At 42.2% G+C, this 16,891-nt stretch overlaps 1 protein-coding gene across 15 annotated transcripts in view; it reads left to right on the forward strand.

Annotated features, from left to right (window-relative positions):
* Positions 1 to 16,891, forward strand: part of SVIL (supervillin) — a 145,567-nt gene that overhangs the window by 69,815 nt on the left and 58,861 nt on the right. For all 15 annotated transcript variants that reach the window (XM_082193702.1, XM_082193703.1, XM_082193701.1 and 12 more), the window contains 5 exons: positions 5,151 to 5,217; positions 8,733 to 8,824; positions 12,484 to 12,541; positions 12,626 to 12,777; positions 14,169 to 14,826. In XM_082193702.1, coding sequence (XP_082049828.1) covers positions 12,534 to 12,541; positions 12,626 to 12,777; positions 14,169 to 14,826 — 818 coding nt within the window. In that variant the 5' untranslated portion in view covers positions 5,151 to 5,217; positions 8,733 to 8,824; positions 12,484 to 12,533. The remainder of the gene's footprint in view (positions 1 to 5,150; positions 5,218 to 8,732; positions 8,825 to 12,483; positions 12,542 to 12,625; positions 12,778 to 14,168; positions 14,827 to 16,891) is intronic.

Consider the following 16,891-nt stretch of genomic DNA (forward strand, 5'->3'; position numbering starts at 1 on the left):
TGTTCAGAATTCTCAGCAGTTTCAATATTTTGCTATTAGTCTGCCAGTAGTAGGACAAGTGTTTAGCATAATGGATATGATTACCAGCATTGATCCTTCTGTAGAAACCAAACTGGTTGGCTGTCTCTGCTTTCTGTTTAAACTATCACTGCAGCATATTCTGATTACAGGTATCATATTTGCCTTTCCTTTATGGCAAATGAGGATTTATTTATTTTTCATTTCTATTCCCTAGTCAAAATAAAGGTGGGCTATTTAATTGCTAGAATATAAATAGTCATTCAGCTAACGGTTTCAAGTGGTAATATTGTGAATCTCCCAGTCACCCTTGTCCAATCTGTTTTAGCATTCATGTGCCTAATTTCTGTTTGTAATCTGATTACTGCCTTGAGCTGCTCCACTTTGCAGCCTATTGCTATGCATTTACTGTACTCCCTGGGACGCGATAGCCTGACAGCTCCAGTCCTGAGCTATGAAAAAATCTCTACACAATATTGCTAAGACGGGCCTAGGGCTGTGGCTGACTGAGAATTAGCTGCTATTGTAGTTTTCTCCTTTTGCCTGGTCCCTTTGTTTTCTGCAACCATGTTTCGAAATCCTTGGATATCCAGCTATTTGCGAAATGTCAGCTACTCCGAAGACCAAGGTAAGAGTGCCAAGTCCATCGGAAATAATGCAACTGAATGTAATTTATTGTAATCTAAATTCAAACAGTTTTCTTCGAGGTTTCTTCCCTTCCCCTCCCTCCCGCCATGAAAAAAATATTTACCACTTTGGTAATCAGCATTTAGTTTGGCATCTAGTCTTATTGTTTTCCCAAAGGACGCTCTTTTAAAAAATCCGATTAGATGAATCTTCTAATTAGCTTAGCTAGCAGTTGAATTAAGGCCTTGTAGATATACTGAGTAACCATTAATGGTAATATCTTTTGAGGATTTTTTTTTAAAGGTGATGTCTGTATTGTGCGTTAAGAAGAGGCTTGCTTGTTTGGTTTTTTTAAAGTGTTTTGATCGGTAGTGCAGTGATCAGTTTAAATTCTGAAGCAATAAATAATTTTATTGCCTTCAGAAAACAAACAAATAAAACAGGGCATGCATATATTAATTGCTTTCCAGTGAAGAGTTTTATGAATACAATTGCCATAATCCTGTGACTGCCCAGGGAACAAAGTATTGATACGTTTGCAGTGACTCCTTAGTATTCTGGAGAGAATACTGGACATGATTGTCAGCCTAACCACCAAAATATCAGCCAACCCTCTTGAGAGAGCCTAGAAAACAGAAATGCTTTTACGTCTGTTAAACATCTTTATGTAATTTAAGGGCTGAATGCATGCTATTTGAGCAATAGGTTTCTTTCCCCCACCCTTTGAAACTTTTAACACATAATGTCAAAAACATGTACCGTCCACTAAGAGAAACTTCATTTATGGAACTTTTTGAGGCAAGGTATCGTAGCATTTTGGAATCTGCTGTAGATTGAAAAGGTACCCTCCCCGCCCCATCACATTCACACAGTGTACCAATATTTTAAGCTGCTCTGTGCATTGCAGTTATTCAAAATGTGGGTTTGGTGCTTCATGGTTAATGGAGAGTCAAATCATAATATCACGCAGGCTTTTTCTTCTTTGGCTAGCTTCCCTTCCTCCTCCACATCCCTTAAGTTGAAAGCTTCTCCTGTTTTGGCTGGGGATGGAGAGGAATTTTCTCTGTGGCCTTCTGGAGGCTTTCATGGTTGAGAGAGGTATCTATGCCAAAAGCTGTGTTGGGTTATACACCATTTAGAATTGCTATAAATTTTTACGCATGCCTGGCTTTAATTTAACCAAACTCATATACTGTTAGAGAATTATTAACAGCTGCTCTTTCCAATAATACAAATCTATTATTCGTAAAGGTCATTCTTTTTCATTAAAACGCACAGTTTCAAACAGGATAATAATGGTAAATCACTGCTAATGCTTGCCTTGACTGTTGTGTGTGTTTCTTTGTTTTTGAGTTGCTTTTTAGGGTAAGCTTTATCCATATTGTTACTTTGGGGAACAAAATAAACTGGATATCATCATAGGACAAAGCAGATGCCAAGTTTGAAAACGATGTTTGCTTGCTGACAAGGCTTCAGAAACACTAAATTGTTACTGTCTATTCCAGTTAACTTAAAACAATATTTTATTGACTACTTAATTTTTTCCAAACTTTCTACGCTTCTCTTTAAAAAGCCAAGTCATTTCAGTGTGGAGGTGGGAGAGAAGATGAGAGAGCATACTGTTACTTAGCTTTATTAAAAACTTATTCTAGACCATGTTTCCATTTGAACAAACAAATTGATTGTAGCCAAGGCTGCCAATGAATGGAACATTTCTTGCTCAGGCCACAGAACTTACCCTTGCTTTCCTTAGTGTGCATCCCACACCCTTTTCTCTCCCCTGTGCAACCTCAAATTCTGTTCCAAAAAATTAGGGGATCCAAAGAGTTGGGGGCTGACAGGAGGAGAAGAAGGGGAAGTCCCATTGCATGCAAGGTCCCAAGCCCTCCCGAGATGTTGGAACAAAGACACATGAAACCAGTATTTTAGGTTGATGGGCTAAAAAGGCCACAACTTTATTGATTACAGAATGTGGGTGGTATTGGCTTAGGCCAGGCATAGGCAAACTCGGCCCTCCAGATGTTTTGGGACCACACCTCCCATCATCCCTGACCCACTGGTCCTGTTAGCTAGGGGTGATGGGAGTTGTAGTCCCAAAACATATGGAGGGCCGAGTTTGCCTATGCCTGGCTTAGGCATTGGAAATGAACCGACTCTTATCTGACTCCTGCCCATCTGCAGGAAGTCTCAGAAGGGTTAACCACCAATAGGGGGAGCCCTACTGATGCACATCAACTAGGAATTCCCCCAGGGTCACCCCTAGGGGTCGTGCCATGGCCCTAGCCCCCATCTGGGCTTCAGACAGAGACCACGCCCCTTGGATTCCTTTAACGGAATACCCTTGAATTAGGAAGGGTAGGTGATGGCCACTACCTCCCCTCACCTCCAGCCGAATACTCCAATGCCTAACTGCCTAACCTTACAAATTTGTGACGATTTGCTACGAGGCAGGCGAAAAACCAAATGGCTGGTGCCAGTTTGCCAAGTGAAAAAGAATCCTACCAGGCCCCTTCAACAGGCAACCAGCAGACGAGGTCCATAGCAAGGTGAAGAGATAAAGAGCCTAACCTTGAGGGAGGGAGGGAGAACTGAGCAAGCAGGAAGCAGAAAAGGGGCGAGTCCTCAACCACGGGCAGTTTAAATAGCCCAAGCCACGCCCCCTGACCAACTGGATTGGTCGGCCCAAGGGATGACACGGCCGAGGGTTCCCAATGGCACAGGGGCTATACCGCCCTGAGCGCAAGGGTTGGACTTGTGACCAGCCCGCAACGTCATCTCCCCAGGAACAGGAAATGGCTTTGTGTGAGTGGAAGTCTGCTGGATACAGCCCAAAGCCATTTGATTTACTTCCTGTGAGGGCCATGGGTACAGGCAGTAGTTGCAAAGTAGCCTCATCTAGGGTTGCCATACTTCTGTCCAGATTTACACTGTTTGAAACATGGTAGCCCTGCCATTACCTTCCTTTATATCTTACTTTTCAAGTGTATCTCTGCATGGCATTGGGGAACTTAGATTCACTGATCTAATACATTCTGCAGCAGCTCCACTTGTTCCAGCTGTTCCACAAGGCATGATGGGAGAATGTTGGAGCCAGTGTGGTGTAGTGGTTAAGAGCGGTGGACTCATAATCTGGTAACCTGGCTTCACGTCTCCGCTCCTCAACATTCAGCTGCTGGGTGACCTTGGGCTAGTCACACTTCTTTGAAGACTCTTTTTTTTTTTATAAGATATTTATTAAAATTTTCAAAGTATTACAAAGTAAAAATACAAAAATGTACCACTTGTATACCATTTTCATAATATTCTCTCTTAAGGCATTACATGCCGTAAACTTCATACCTGTGGTCCATAACTGTTCCCAGTCAGCCATCATTATGTTATGTCCAACATCTTGTGCCCATTTAATCATAGCAGATTTCACCGTTTCATCCTGAATATTCCATTTCAACAGCAAGTTATACATCTTTGACAAAATCTTAGTTTTGGGTTCTAACAGTTCTGTTTCTAATTTTGATTTTTCCACCTGGAAACCAATTTTCTTGTCCGAATTATATGCCTCCATTATCTGATAATAATGAAGCCAATCTCGCACTTTGTTTTTTAGTTTCTCGAAACTCTGCAATTTCAGTCTATCTCCCACTTCTTTGAAGATTCTCAGCCCCACTCACCTCACAGAGTGTTTGTTGTGGGGGAGGAAGGGAAAGGAGAATGTTAGCCGCTTCGAGACTTCTTCGGGTAGTGATAAAGCGGGATATCAAATCCAAACTCCTCTTCTTCCCCTTCTTCTTCCTCTTCTTCTTCTTCTTCTTGGAGTCAAGATATGGAGCAGACTCCAAAGATAGTACTGTTGCCAAATCCCTCTGCAATCTTCTTGCATGGGAGGAGGGGGAGTCCAGAACAGGTTCTCACCACTAATTTCCTGCATCCTACTTTTGTGCAGTGGTTCCTGCACTTCCCACTCAGGCTAATCCAATCTTTAAACAGTAGAAACAACTACTGTAATTGCACCATTATTTTGTATTTTATGCTGCAAATGTGAAGTATGAATGGTAAACCTGTTTTTAATATGAACATGTCTTGTAAGTCTGGATCAGAGATCACCAAAATGTATATTTAGCTAAAAAGCCAGTGTTTAATGTTTTCCATGTTTAATGCAGGAAGTACCGACATGGCGGGAATGATGTGAGCAGCATACTTACTCATTCATGTCAAGTGGCAGTTTGGTTCACCATGATGTGGGCCATTGTGGAACTTATGCTAACTACAGTATAACAAATTTACCCAGGGTGCCAACATGAAAGCTACTGGCCCAGTCCTCTGTTCATAGTTCTAAGTGTTCTGTTATTATTCTCTCTCTCCAGCTTTGTTTGCTTTCACCATATGAACACTTCATAATTGATTTGTTTGGCTCAAAGTGCAAGGTTAGACTATTAAAGCACTAGCGTTTTTCTCCTCTCCCATTAAACCTTTTGCTGATGTGATACAATTTCCTTTCTTTGTTCCAGATTTTGACAAAGAAAATTTGGTCAGGTATAAGACTCCAAGATTACTCCAAAGGAGGAGGACACTAAGGTAAACAAACGAACAAAACTCTCTTAACAGTTCTTGGGTGTAACTGACTAGTCTCTGGTGAGAACAAAGAACAACACTTGGCTTAATCTTCATCATTGCATAGCAGAACAACAAAGAGTCCTTTGACACCTTGGGACACTAGCAGGTATTTTGGGCTAGTTCATGCCTAGTAAACCCTGGTTTATCGTTTACTCTGGATATTGTTGAATTGCCTCTGTTTGCTCCACACTGCCTGGAGCCAGGAGGAACAAACTATCTGTGATTAGTGTTGTGTGTGAACCATCACTCACGATCAGTTTCTCTTCCATTAGCAGCAAGTCAAGAACAAACCTTGGCTTCTGACTGTAGTTTCTTTGGAGAAAACAGAGTGCAACTGTTGGCAAGGATGTAATGTCAAGGCAAGGTTTGTGGTTTGTTGTTCCTGGCTCCAGGTCAGGCAGAGCATTTCAGCAGCAAGAACTAGCATGCTGCTATTTCATGGTAAGCCATAAACCATGGCTTACTGGCTATGCAAACCAGCCCATAGTATTTTATGGGGCAGAGCCCACTCTGTCAGATGCTTGAAATGTTATTCTCAGCTGGCAGGGGGGGAAGACTAAGAGTGGAGCCAAAAGCTATGAAACGTAAGAGGAACAAGGAGGTCTGTGAGGTTTCTGTGCAAAGTTCAAATTGAAATGTCACAGCCCTCCTGTACTTGGTAATTCATGGTCTTGTGACTCCACTGTTAACACCTCCTGTATGTGTGTGTGCGCGCGCATGCGTGCGCATGCACGCCTCACAACTGAAGGTAGCATTTCATGCACCTAAAAGAAGGTTGGTAACACATGAAAACATATGTCACGATAAATCTGTGCATCTTTAAGCTGCCACAAACAAAGCTGGTGGTTCTGTGGTCTAAACCACTGAGCCTCTTGGGCTTGCCCATCAGAAGGTCAGCGGTTCGAATCCCTGTGATGGAGTGAGCTCCCGTTGCTCTGTCCCAACTCCTGCCAACCTAGCAGTTTGAAAGCACACTAGTGTAAGTGGATAAATAGGTACTGCTGCTGCAGGAAGGTAAACGGCGTTTCCATGCACTCTGGTTTCCGTCACAGTGTTCCATTGCACCAGAAGCGGTTTAGACATGCTGGCCACATGACCCGGAAAGCTGTCTGTGGACAAACGCTGGCTCCCTCGGCTTGAAAACGAGATGAGCGCCACAACCCCATTGTCGCCTTTGACTGGACTTAACTGTCTAGGGGTCCTTTACCATTTTTTTTTACCTTTTACCCCTCTGAACATACATTTGGAGATATCAGAAGTCACTGCATATTTAAATCTTATGTGTGCTGCACTAATAATCCATGCAGATTCACCCTAGAAATTAAGAAAGTGGTTGTATAAATCAATCTTTTAGTCTCTGTCCTAAAAAAAAAAAGAAGCTCCATATCATCCTTTTGGAGTAGAGCAGGCTTGGGTCTTGAAGGAGCCTTCTTGAGCAATAAATGGAACTCCAGCCAAAAGCAGGAGAGGCAGGAAAGAAACCAAGTACCTATCTTTTGCAGTTACTACTGTCATGACATGTATGTACAGTACATGCAAATACTGGCTGGTCCTCCCTTAGTTGCAATGAAAGCTTCTGCTCTGCCCAGGCCCACTTAGCTGCCTTATGCCAAGTCACACCACAGGTGTGGCCCTTGGGAATCTCAGATCGTTGTCCCATCTCCCAGCCCTTTCGATTGGATATGCCAGGGACTGAACCTGAAACCTTTTGCTTGCAAACTCCATGTTCTGCTGCTGAGTTACGTCTCCCATCTACTAAGCTATGGTCCCTCTATACATAAAGAGCAATAGAGGAACTGAAATAAAGAGAGCTGGCGTATGTATGCTAGTCTGTATTTTAAAAGGAATGGTTATGTACATTTGTTTTTGCTGCCTTTTCCATGAAGGAGTTCAAGGTTATGACTTCTTTGTGCAGTATAATGAGCCATAATGATGAAATGCCAGTTTCCTTGGGGTTTGAGTTAACGGTGTTGCTGATTGTTGGGAATAGTAATTAGGTTAATAGGACAGATATTCAAAGACTGTATGTCACGGAAGCAGAGAGCAGTCCTCCTTTTCATCTTAAAACATGCCCTCTTTGCCCAAAATTATTGTCAGCCCATGTAACAGGAGCTCAGTCAGATAGCTTAGCAGTTTGTTTAATATTACCTAGTTTTAAAACAGTAAATAATTGGAGGATTAGAAAGCCTAGTTCTTTGGGCTGTGCTTTTATGAGTATCTTTCAAATCCCCAAAAACCATGGAAACATTTGCAGTCTTTTTCTTCTTTTTAAGGAAAAGTTAGGAACTGTAAGCTGTGGTATCTGGATCTCTAGCAACAGATTGGCAGGGGATAAAAGTGGGCAAAGGCCATCTCTCTAATTTGTGACAGGAGAGAGAGGAAATTCAAGAAAAATGAAGAAATGTAGCTCTTCAGGCTTGCCATAGATTATTAAGTCAGAAATCTAGCCTATCCTGCCACTAGTACAATGTGAGCTTTACAAGTCATATTGGCTAGACTAAAAGTGGGTAGAAAGTTGTTTTGGATGTACTGGTAGATCTTTGGGTGATTTGCAGTAGAGCAGCAAGAGTTTATGACTCCCAATTATATGGCAATGACAACAACTAGAAAGCTTTCCTCCCTTAAATTCAGTTGCAGAAAAAGATATATTGACAGAAAAAATATAAGTAGATCTTTAAAGGTAATACACCTAAAAACAAATGAGAAAACAGTGATGTTTCAGAATTGGAGGAATATTGCTTTGGTAGGCTACAGCACACATTCTAAGGCACCTGGTGTGCAGGAGCAGATATGAGCTCTTGTAGGCATCAGTAGCTTCGAAGGGAAGTGTGTGTGTGTGTTGTGCAAAAATAGCATGAAGAGATTCCTGTAATGACATGAGCTTGCAGTGCACCCAGGAGTTGCAGATCAAAACCAATAAAATATGGATACATGCTGTATTTGTAATCTCTATGATTAGTGAATGACTAGAGAATTTCTGATTATGGAGGGCAATGGTTGGGGTAGGAGCTAAGACATAGACTGACCTTCCACAGCCTGGTGCCCTTTAGATGTTTCTGAGTTACAACACTTACCATTGCTGAACACTGGGCATGCAGCCTGGGGCTGTTGGATACTAACAACATCTGGAGTGCACATCAGGGGAAGGCTGGTCTAGACTGAGAATAATAATAGTAAGAAACTGCAGCCAGAAGAACAAAAGAGAGTTTGTGAGATTAGTATATTTTCCACAGCACAGGCATGAACTCCCACACTAATAAACCAAGGACCAGAAGAACCAATGAGGATATGGCATAATATGTAGTATTGATCATCAAGGATGATAGGCCGATGTCATGGGCTGCCCAAGTACTCTTTCACTAAGGCACTGATGCTTCCAGTAAGGGGGGGAGGGACTGCCTATATGCCGTAGTATAACTTGATTTATAGCAGAGTCTTCCACACCTTTGTTAAACATAATATTGTTGATGCTACAGTTTTCAGAAAGAGTTTTCATTTGAAGATAAAGAAGAGCTTGCAAACAGCACTAAGGATATCGATGCCAACCTTTTAGCAGTGCTGCCAAAAGGTAGGTACAGAGTTGTGTTTTCTTGTATAGTGGCTTTTTAGAACGTTGCTTTGAAAGATAGCCATAGACATGCTTTCTTCGTAAACAACCTTTTGCCCCATTCCTGAAAGAGGCATGCTGAAAGCAGAGGGTTTGTTCTGGGATAATAGTTCTACTCCTTGCAAAATTCTGACATGCCAACAATGAACCTTCAACTTTTATCATGGTGTGCGAAATCTTCCAGCAATGGTCATTCACTTCCCTCTTCCCTCAAAAAGGAACCGGGAACATGAAATTCAGTGCCATCTCCAGGTCTTGTAGGGTCCTGGGGCAAGATGCCCTTAGTGAGCCTCCTTTCCTGTTGTGGGCCCCTCAAAAACACAGAGCATTATGTGAATGGTTAGTTCAGGCTTCCATACCTAACTGCCTTCACCTAGAATCAACTCTTATGGAAATGTTGGAAGTTGTAGTTAAACAACTTCTGGGGACCCAAGCTGGAAAAACACCGCCCTAGCATCATGAAATAGTTCCAGAGTGGTGCACAGAGAAATAAGTATGTTTGCTTACATGAAATTGATCTGGGAATCAGGTATTGTTTTTATTTTTAAAATGGCGATGCAAAATTCTCAAAGTCTTGATTTGGACATGCCTGTGTCTTCCCCTTGTGGTAGAAACTGCAAAAGGCTTTCAATTTTGCTCTTAAAATAGACTTTGCATTACTGTCACATGGCTAGTATCTAACTGGATCCTTTATCCTGCCTGAGAGAGTTTTTGCCATAATGTGGGACATTTGTTAGTGTGATAGGGAAGACCGTTCCATCCTGAAATTTAAAGCTGTTTGACACACAAAAAATATAATTGGAGAGAGAAAGATATTTCTTCCTTTGCTTGTTTTTAAATTGCCATTGGAGTATATCTTAAGACACTCTTGGCAGATGCATATTTAACCTGCTAAAATGTAACTGTTGCCTTGTGTAAAAACACCCCCCCAACCATATATAGCTTTCAAAACTAAGATTTATAATGCAATCTATTGCAAAATAAGCCAGTTTAAAGTGTCCTGTGCAACATTTAAAAATAGATTCTAAAGTCTGTGATTCCTCTTATGGGAGAAGGGTTGTCACTTACATGATCTGTATAAAATCCTTGGGACTAAGTGACTTAAAGCAAAGCTGGTTGGAAATGCATGTTGGATCACTCATCTTTAAAACGCTGCTTTCTCTCTTGTAAGTGTTCTGCACCTCTCAGCTGTGCTGAGATAACTTGTGCAGCCCAGGTGTATCCTTAAGTGGTCAAAAGTTTATGCTGATGTTCAGACTGGCCCAGCATGTCTGTGTGAAATTGTATACCTCTCAATGGGATCGTGAAAAGAGTGAGCATGCAGGTGTCTTGCACTGATCATACATGCATTACAGGACGTATAGGAAAAGCAAAATTTAACTGACCATTTCCCCCCTGCCCCCAGGGATTTACTAGTATCTGTGGGGGGGGGATACTTTTAAACCTAGGTGAATGTGAATTTTACTTCTATACAGCATATAGGATAGGGTGGAAGCGAACCTGTGGCCCTCCTGATCTAGAGGAACTTCATATTAGGAGGGCTACCTGTCAGGTCACTTTAAAAGGGGATGGGGACAAAGTTGTCTTAGGAGAGCCTCCAGTCATGTGTTAACCTATGTAATTGATATAACTGTCTGGAATCTCAAGTGTGGAAAAAGTGTGATGCTGCACAGGCTAGGTCTCTGCTATTTTTATCTCAGGTCTAGCTTGAGAAGGTGTTGGGGAGATACTCCACAAGCCCATAGCTTTCACTTAGGCCTGCAAAACAGCAGCACAACCCAGGATGCTTCTGGCACCTGAGGAAGACCATTGCATCAATTGCAGAGTTGAGATTGCAGGGTTTTAACCTCTCAGCTGGCTATTAACCCGGGATACGGACCATCCAGCACTGCACTGTGGGAGAGGAGAGAATCCTATTTTGTTTCCTTCACCTTCCCTACCCTGCAAGGCTTGAACGGCACTACGGTACAAATCTCCTGTTCCAAGCTGCCTGGGGGCCTGAACAGGAACATTTCTTATGGAGTGTGGAGGCATTTTGCTGCAGGTCTCACTTGCAAATAAACTCTTCAGGGTTTTGCTTCAGCGAAGTGGCGACTTGCAGTTCATATGTTAACCACGGTAATGGTCCATTGATGGCAATAAAAAGAAGTTTATGCTCTTAGGCCTGCACCTAAATAAGAGTTGGCTATGTGTTGGTGTTATTTATGTGGCTTAGGTCCTCGGCTCTTAAACACGTACCTAAAAATTGTGGCCTGAAGGGAAATGACTGCATAACTCTCCAAAGGCCCCCTTAAAAACCTGTGCTGAAGTCAGCTTTAGAGTTGCCAAGCATACAGTGCATTAGTGGTTCAAGCAGTAAAATTGTTCTGTCAATTAACCAGTGAAAAGCGAGTGAAAGCCATGCAGTTTGCTCCACTCATGACCCACAAGATTCCCCCTCTCCAAGCTCTGGTCTCAGTGTTCTTCCTGACTTGCCAGCTTCTGATTTTGCTCTGATCCTGTGGACTGCCTTCCGCAGCATTTTTCTCATCAGGATTTTGGATAGAGTCTGAATGAACATAGCTGTGCAAGCCATGGTGTCAAAAGCAGCTGCCACTTTGTATGTAAACTTCTGTTTCCTCTTGGGGTGTTATTTGTTTTTATTTACGCTGCTGCAAAATGAATAAAAAATAGATGGTAACAACAACAACAACTATTACCTTAAGTTCATTGGCCCACATTCACTGGCGGAGGAAGAGGGGGGTGGGGGAGCGCATCACCCCCCACACACACCACAAACCTGGTGGGGTGCCATCACAGCTGCCCCCCCAACTGCTGGGCGCCACGCCCCCACAGCTGATGTGCCACACCCCCAGAACGTGCGCCACTCCCCTGCAGGCGGTGTGCCACGCCCCCAGGATGATTGCCAGCCACGCCCACGCCTGTTCTCTGCCCCCAGTGCCAGAGGATGAAGCTCCATCACTACCTACATTTGCCTTATACGCCCTGCTCTTGATTCCACCTTATGCAGAAGTGAGATGGGTTGTGACTGCAGCACTGACTTTTCAGTGGTGGCACCCTGGTTGTGGAATGCTTCTGCTTGCTAGCATACTGCAAAATAGTTGTGGTTTGTAGAGTTAATGTACCTTTGAAGCAAGAGCTCCTGCCTCCTTCTTTATAATGGCTTCTCCACTGAGCATGAAGTATGAATTAAAAAATAAAATAAAAATTGTGAATTGCTGTCTGAAGGAACACAGAATTCTAGTAACTTCAAAAGAGAAGCTCTTTAAGATCAGGGAAGTGGCTGCATAGCACGAGCTGGCTCACCTCTACCAAAAGTTGTTTTATGATTATGCATGGTTGAGAAACACCCTGAACAGGAATGAGAATAATGTTGGTATTCTACTGGTTTCCAAAGTTTTACATAATACTTTTCTTAATCTGCTGTTTACTAATAATTTAGTAAAAATCCAAGGGTTGTATCTGACTTCTCAGATATTAATTACAAGTAGTCTTGTGCATTAATTTCAGTGGGTCTACACTTATGACTAACCTAGAATACAACTGCAAACCATTCCATTAACAAAGTGCATAGTTGCAGATTTCTAATAAGTATTTTATGGGGTTTTGTTTTGCTTCAGTTTCCGAATTAAGAAAACTCTTTGAACCGAACAGGCAGGATACCTTGGAAATGAAAAGGTAAATTCTATATTTCTCCTTAGGATAGATTTCCAGTTCTTTGGGGGTATTTCTGGCATAACCTCTTGCTTTCATCTTCCCCAGGAAAGAAAGGATAGCTAGGCGTTTAGAGGGAATTGAAAATGACACTCAGCCCGTCCTTTTGCAAAACTGTCCAGGATTGGTTACCCATCGTTTGCTAGAAGAAGATACACCAAGATATATGCGTGCAACAGATCCATATAGTCCTCACTTCAGTAAGAAACATATTTGTAATATGTGCTATTTTTAACCAAGTATTGTAGCAGATTTGGGCTAGTAGGAGCTCTGCCTGGCTATGAGTAGGTACTATAGAATCCTTGTATTTCCTTTATGTTTTAAAGGGCAACTGGTATAAAATACCTTAAACATTTTAAGGGTTTTTATTCTCTGGGAGTGTGTGCTAGCACATAGAAAAATAGGTGACTTTAAGAGGGGCTTAGTCAAATTCTTGCCCGATCAACTATTAGGTTCTTCTGTACTAGGTTTTTTGTTTTGTTTTTAAATGCAACTCATGCTTAGAAATAGCTAACCATAAGGATCTGTAGAATCGGTGAATAGTGAGGATGCGCAGCTGCACGATGTATCTAGGATTTTATCAGCCCAGGGCAGTCTATTTAAAAAGTAATATGGTTGAAATAAAAGACACAGCTTATAAGCAATTCTACTGTATTTTGATAGGATGTATAATAATGGGAGAAGTCCCCAGAGCTTGGTTTGGAAATTGAAGAGTAACTTCAAATATTTGTGGTAAACGCTCAAGAAACAGGCAGCAGTTGCAAGTTTTAAAGTTACTCCTAATTTTCATTGCTCTCTATTAAGGTTGTTTAACTGAACCAGACTTAAACTTCCTCTGTTTTTAGCCCCAAGTCCTGGACACCAACTGCTGTTTACAAAGAGATAAACAAATCATAAAAATCTTAGAATTGTAAAGTTGGAAGGAACCCTGAGGACCATCTAGCCTTCCAGCTGTTTTGGGACTACAACTCCCATCATCCATAGCTAACAGGACCAGTGGTCAGTGATGATGGGAGAACAGCTGGAGGGCCAAGTTTGGGGGTGCCTGATCTAGTCTAACTCCTTGCGGTGCAGGAATATCCATCTGTCCCAAGCAACCTTGGTGTTATCAGAATGATGTTACCATTCTCTAACCAACTGAGCTATCCAGGGATGCCCCTAAGGGGAATTTTTAAGGCTCAAGGGACTGATGGGCCAGGCCAGCGATGCTTCTGAACCTTGAGATAGGGGCACAAATATGCACAGTCCCACCCTGGACATTTTTTAACCAAACTGTGGGGAGCTCCCTAACCCAAAACACCATTAACAGAGGCAAAGGCTATTTACAGGCTCTGCAAGCCATCACCCTAGCCTATTTTTTTCATTTTCTCTTTAGCAAACAGTGAGACGGAATAGAAAGCCCAAAGACTTGCCCGTAGATTCCTTAATGTCTGCTTCAAACATTGTAACTTGTGTTGAATACTAAGACATCTGGAAGGAAGTCATACGGAAGTGGATGAGTGTCAGGATAATACCTACAACTTTGTAGGACTTCTTTAAAAAGAGAGAAACTGGGAAAGCTGCCTGTTATAATTATTCTGTGTTGTTATAGGAAGATCAAATGAAGAAGAAACTTCAGATTCCTCAGTAGAGAATCAGCCTAGATCAAGATACCAAGCAGAATCCAGTGGAGGAAAAACAAAGCCACCTTCTTACAGCCCTTCAGTCATGGATTCCCAGGGACCCGAGTCCAAAGCGGAAAGGATAGCTAGGTACAAGGCGGAGAGACGACGTCAGCTGGCTGAGAAATACGGACTTTCGATAGATTCGGATGTGGACTCAGAATATTTATCCAAATACACCAGGGCAAGGAAAGATCAAGAAGTGGCTGAAAAGAGAGTACCAAAGAGTGAGAAAAATGAGGATGAAAGTAAAGATTATAGTTCTCTGTACTCAGCGAGAACAGAGACTAAGGAGATGAGGAATGCTTCTTTGGAGTCAAAGGAAAATTATGTGCTTGAGAGGGCAAGTTCTCCAGAAAGGGAAAAACTGCATTTGAATGAGGACAATGAGAGAGAAGCTCCAGAACCTAGTTGCAGCAGACACGATCTACCCTCTGCATCAGAGAATTCCACATCCTTTTCATATATCAGCCATGACTCCTCCCTAAGTGAAGTGCCAAGTTCGCCAAAGCAAACTCGCAGGGTTTCCCTTTCTTCACCAAAGCAGCTAGCTTCACCAAGTCATTCCCTCAGCGACAGCAGATTAGGGTAAGTACGCTGTTCCTGTCGCTGTTTTGTAGAGTGTCAGCAACTGTTGGTATTTGGTACCTGCTCCAAGGACTTCACGTTGTCTTAATATTAGAAGGTGACGATGGCAATACGGGGAAAACTGGATAGGAAGCAAGTGGCACAATACCCATCAAGTGGTGTGAGTTAGTACAGTGACACATACAGTGCACTTCTAGTGTTGCAGGAATAAGAGCAAGATTGGATATAGGATTTTGGGAAGGAAAAAAATAAGCAAGACAGATCTATGCATGGCATAGATTGTATGTTTGGAACAGCCTTTGAAAGAATGGTTGAAGTCCAACGAGAAAGCAGGTGTTGTTGTACCGGTGTACAAATAGAGTTGCTAAAATTTTGAGGTCAGTGCAGAAATAGAGGACAGATTGAGGGAAAGAATTCTGAAAAGCATTTGAGTCTTTAAAAAGGCAAATACCTTTACAAACGAACTTACCCATTTTGAGAGGAGGGAGAACAAATATTCTGCAGACCCTCCAGTTACCACAGATAAAACCCAATGTAAATTTCAGACAATCGGCATATCAGTTCGAAGTGAGTGAATGTGAGGGTTTCAGGTTGCATTTTTCTGTCAGCAAACAACATACCGTCAAAAGCACGTGATGCCTTATTAAGTACATGGCCATCTCCAAAAAAAATGGTAGCCAAGCCCCCTTTTCTCCCTTCTCACTCCCAGTAACATCAAGGGCAGCTAAAGTGTGTTCTGGTGTTGCAGGTGTGTGTGTATCTCTGCCCCACATAACTGGCTGCTTGTGGTGGTGTTTGGGATGTCTGAATGCAGGCACAACAACTCCTAGGAGCCAAAGAAGTCCACCCCCCCATGTCTTTTTTTAGGGGCCCGAGCCCTCTCAATATTCAAGGAGCGTTCAGAGAGATTATGGGACAGAGAGAACAATAAAAAAACCCACATCTATCTGTCATGGCAAATATGTTGACTAATGGTGATGAGAGAGAGAGAGAATGAATGAGAAGAAGATTGCTGAGCAGTTTAAACCCAAAGAGAGACTTTAATGGAAAAAGAGGAAGAGAAGGCCTGTGACTGGCAGGAGGTGAGCACAGTTGTGAAAGCCTCTCTGCTGAGCCACACTGGATGATAAAGGCTGCTGCTGCTGCAGAGACAGGTTGCTTGAAGGCAGCTGCTGATTGCTTTACATGTGTATTAACAAACTTGGCTGATCAGGACCAACCACCACAAATGGTGCCCTTGTTACACTGTAAACCAATGAGAAAAAGATCAATCCAAGCTGAATATTGAGAAGGGAACAACCAAAGTAGCTCGCAGTGTCACACATTCAAATACATAGACTTATTGGAAGGACACTGTAACAAATTCTACATTGTAGAGATTGTAATAAGGTCTGTCTCTCAACCCAACCTCCAATATATGTTCCTGTCCTAGATTCAAATGAAACCTGTCTCAGCCCACTAAATGAAAGCCCCCTTGGGAAGCTCTTTAAAGACAAGGGAAGATTCTGGCTGCATGAATAAAAATTAGTTTCAGTGTTGAGTTCTGCAATCTTCCCGATTCTATAGATTTTTTTAAATGTTGTTTTATAAACACCACCTTTGCCATCGCCCAGTTGAAGTGGATCATGTATTTCAGAATTCATCATGTTCAATAGGGACCTAAAACTGGCAGCAAACAAATGCAGTCTTTTAAGTTCCCAACTTGTTCTGCAGTTGCCCAATATTCATTTCCTGTTTGAATTTAATTTTTATCGTGCATTCGGAGATGAGGTAAAAGTGATGGCTCTTAATTGGTCATTGTTTTGCCTATTCTGCTTGCAATGCAATTTATCTAAATTTCTGTACCAATGAAGTATGAAGAGAAAGTAATTATATCTGTGGTGGTTTTTCAGGGTTTTAGGGTGCCTTCGTGTGTATCTGGGGTGACAGGGCTACTAACCACCACCTCCAACGTTGCTTCCATGGGGTCACTTACATTTTATGTAATTACGCAGCATATCTGTCAACGTTTCCCTTTTTTAAAGGGATATTCCCTTATTCTGAATAGGATTCCTTGCAAGAAAAG

Source organism: Podarcis vaucheri (genome assembly GCF_965113315.1).
Source record: "Podarcis vaucheri genome assembly, chromosome: 12".
Taxonomy (NCBI): Eukaryota; Metazoa; Chordata; class Lepidosauria; order Squamata; family Lacertidae; genus Podarcis; species Podarcis vaucheri.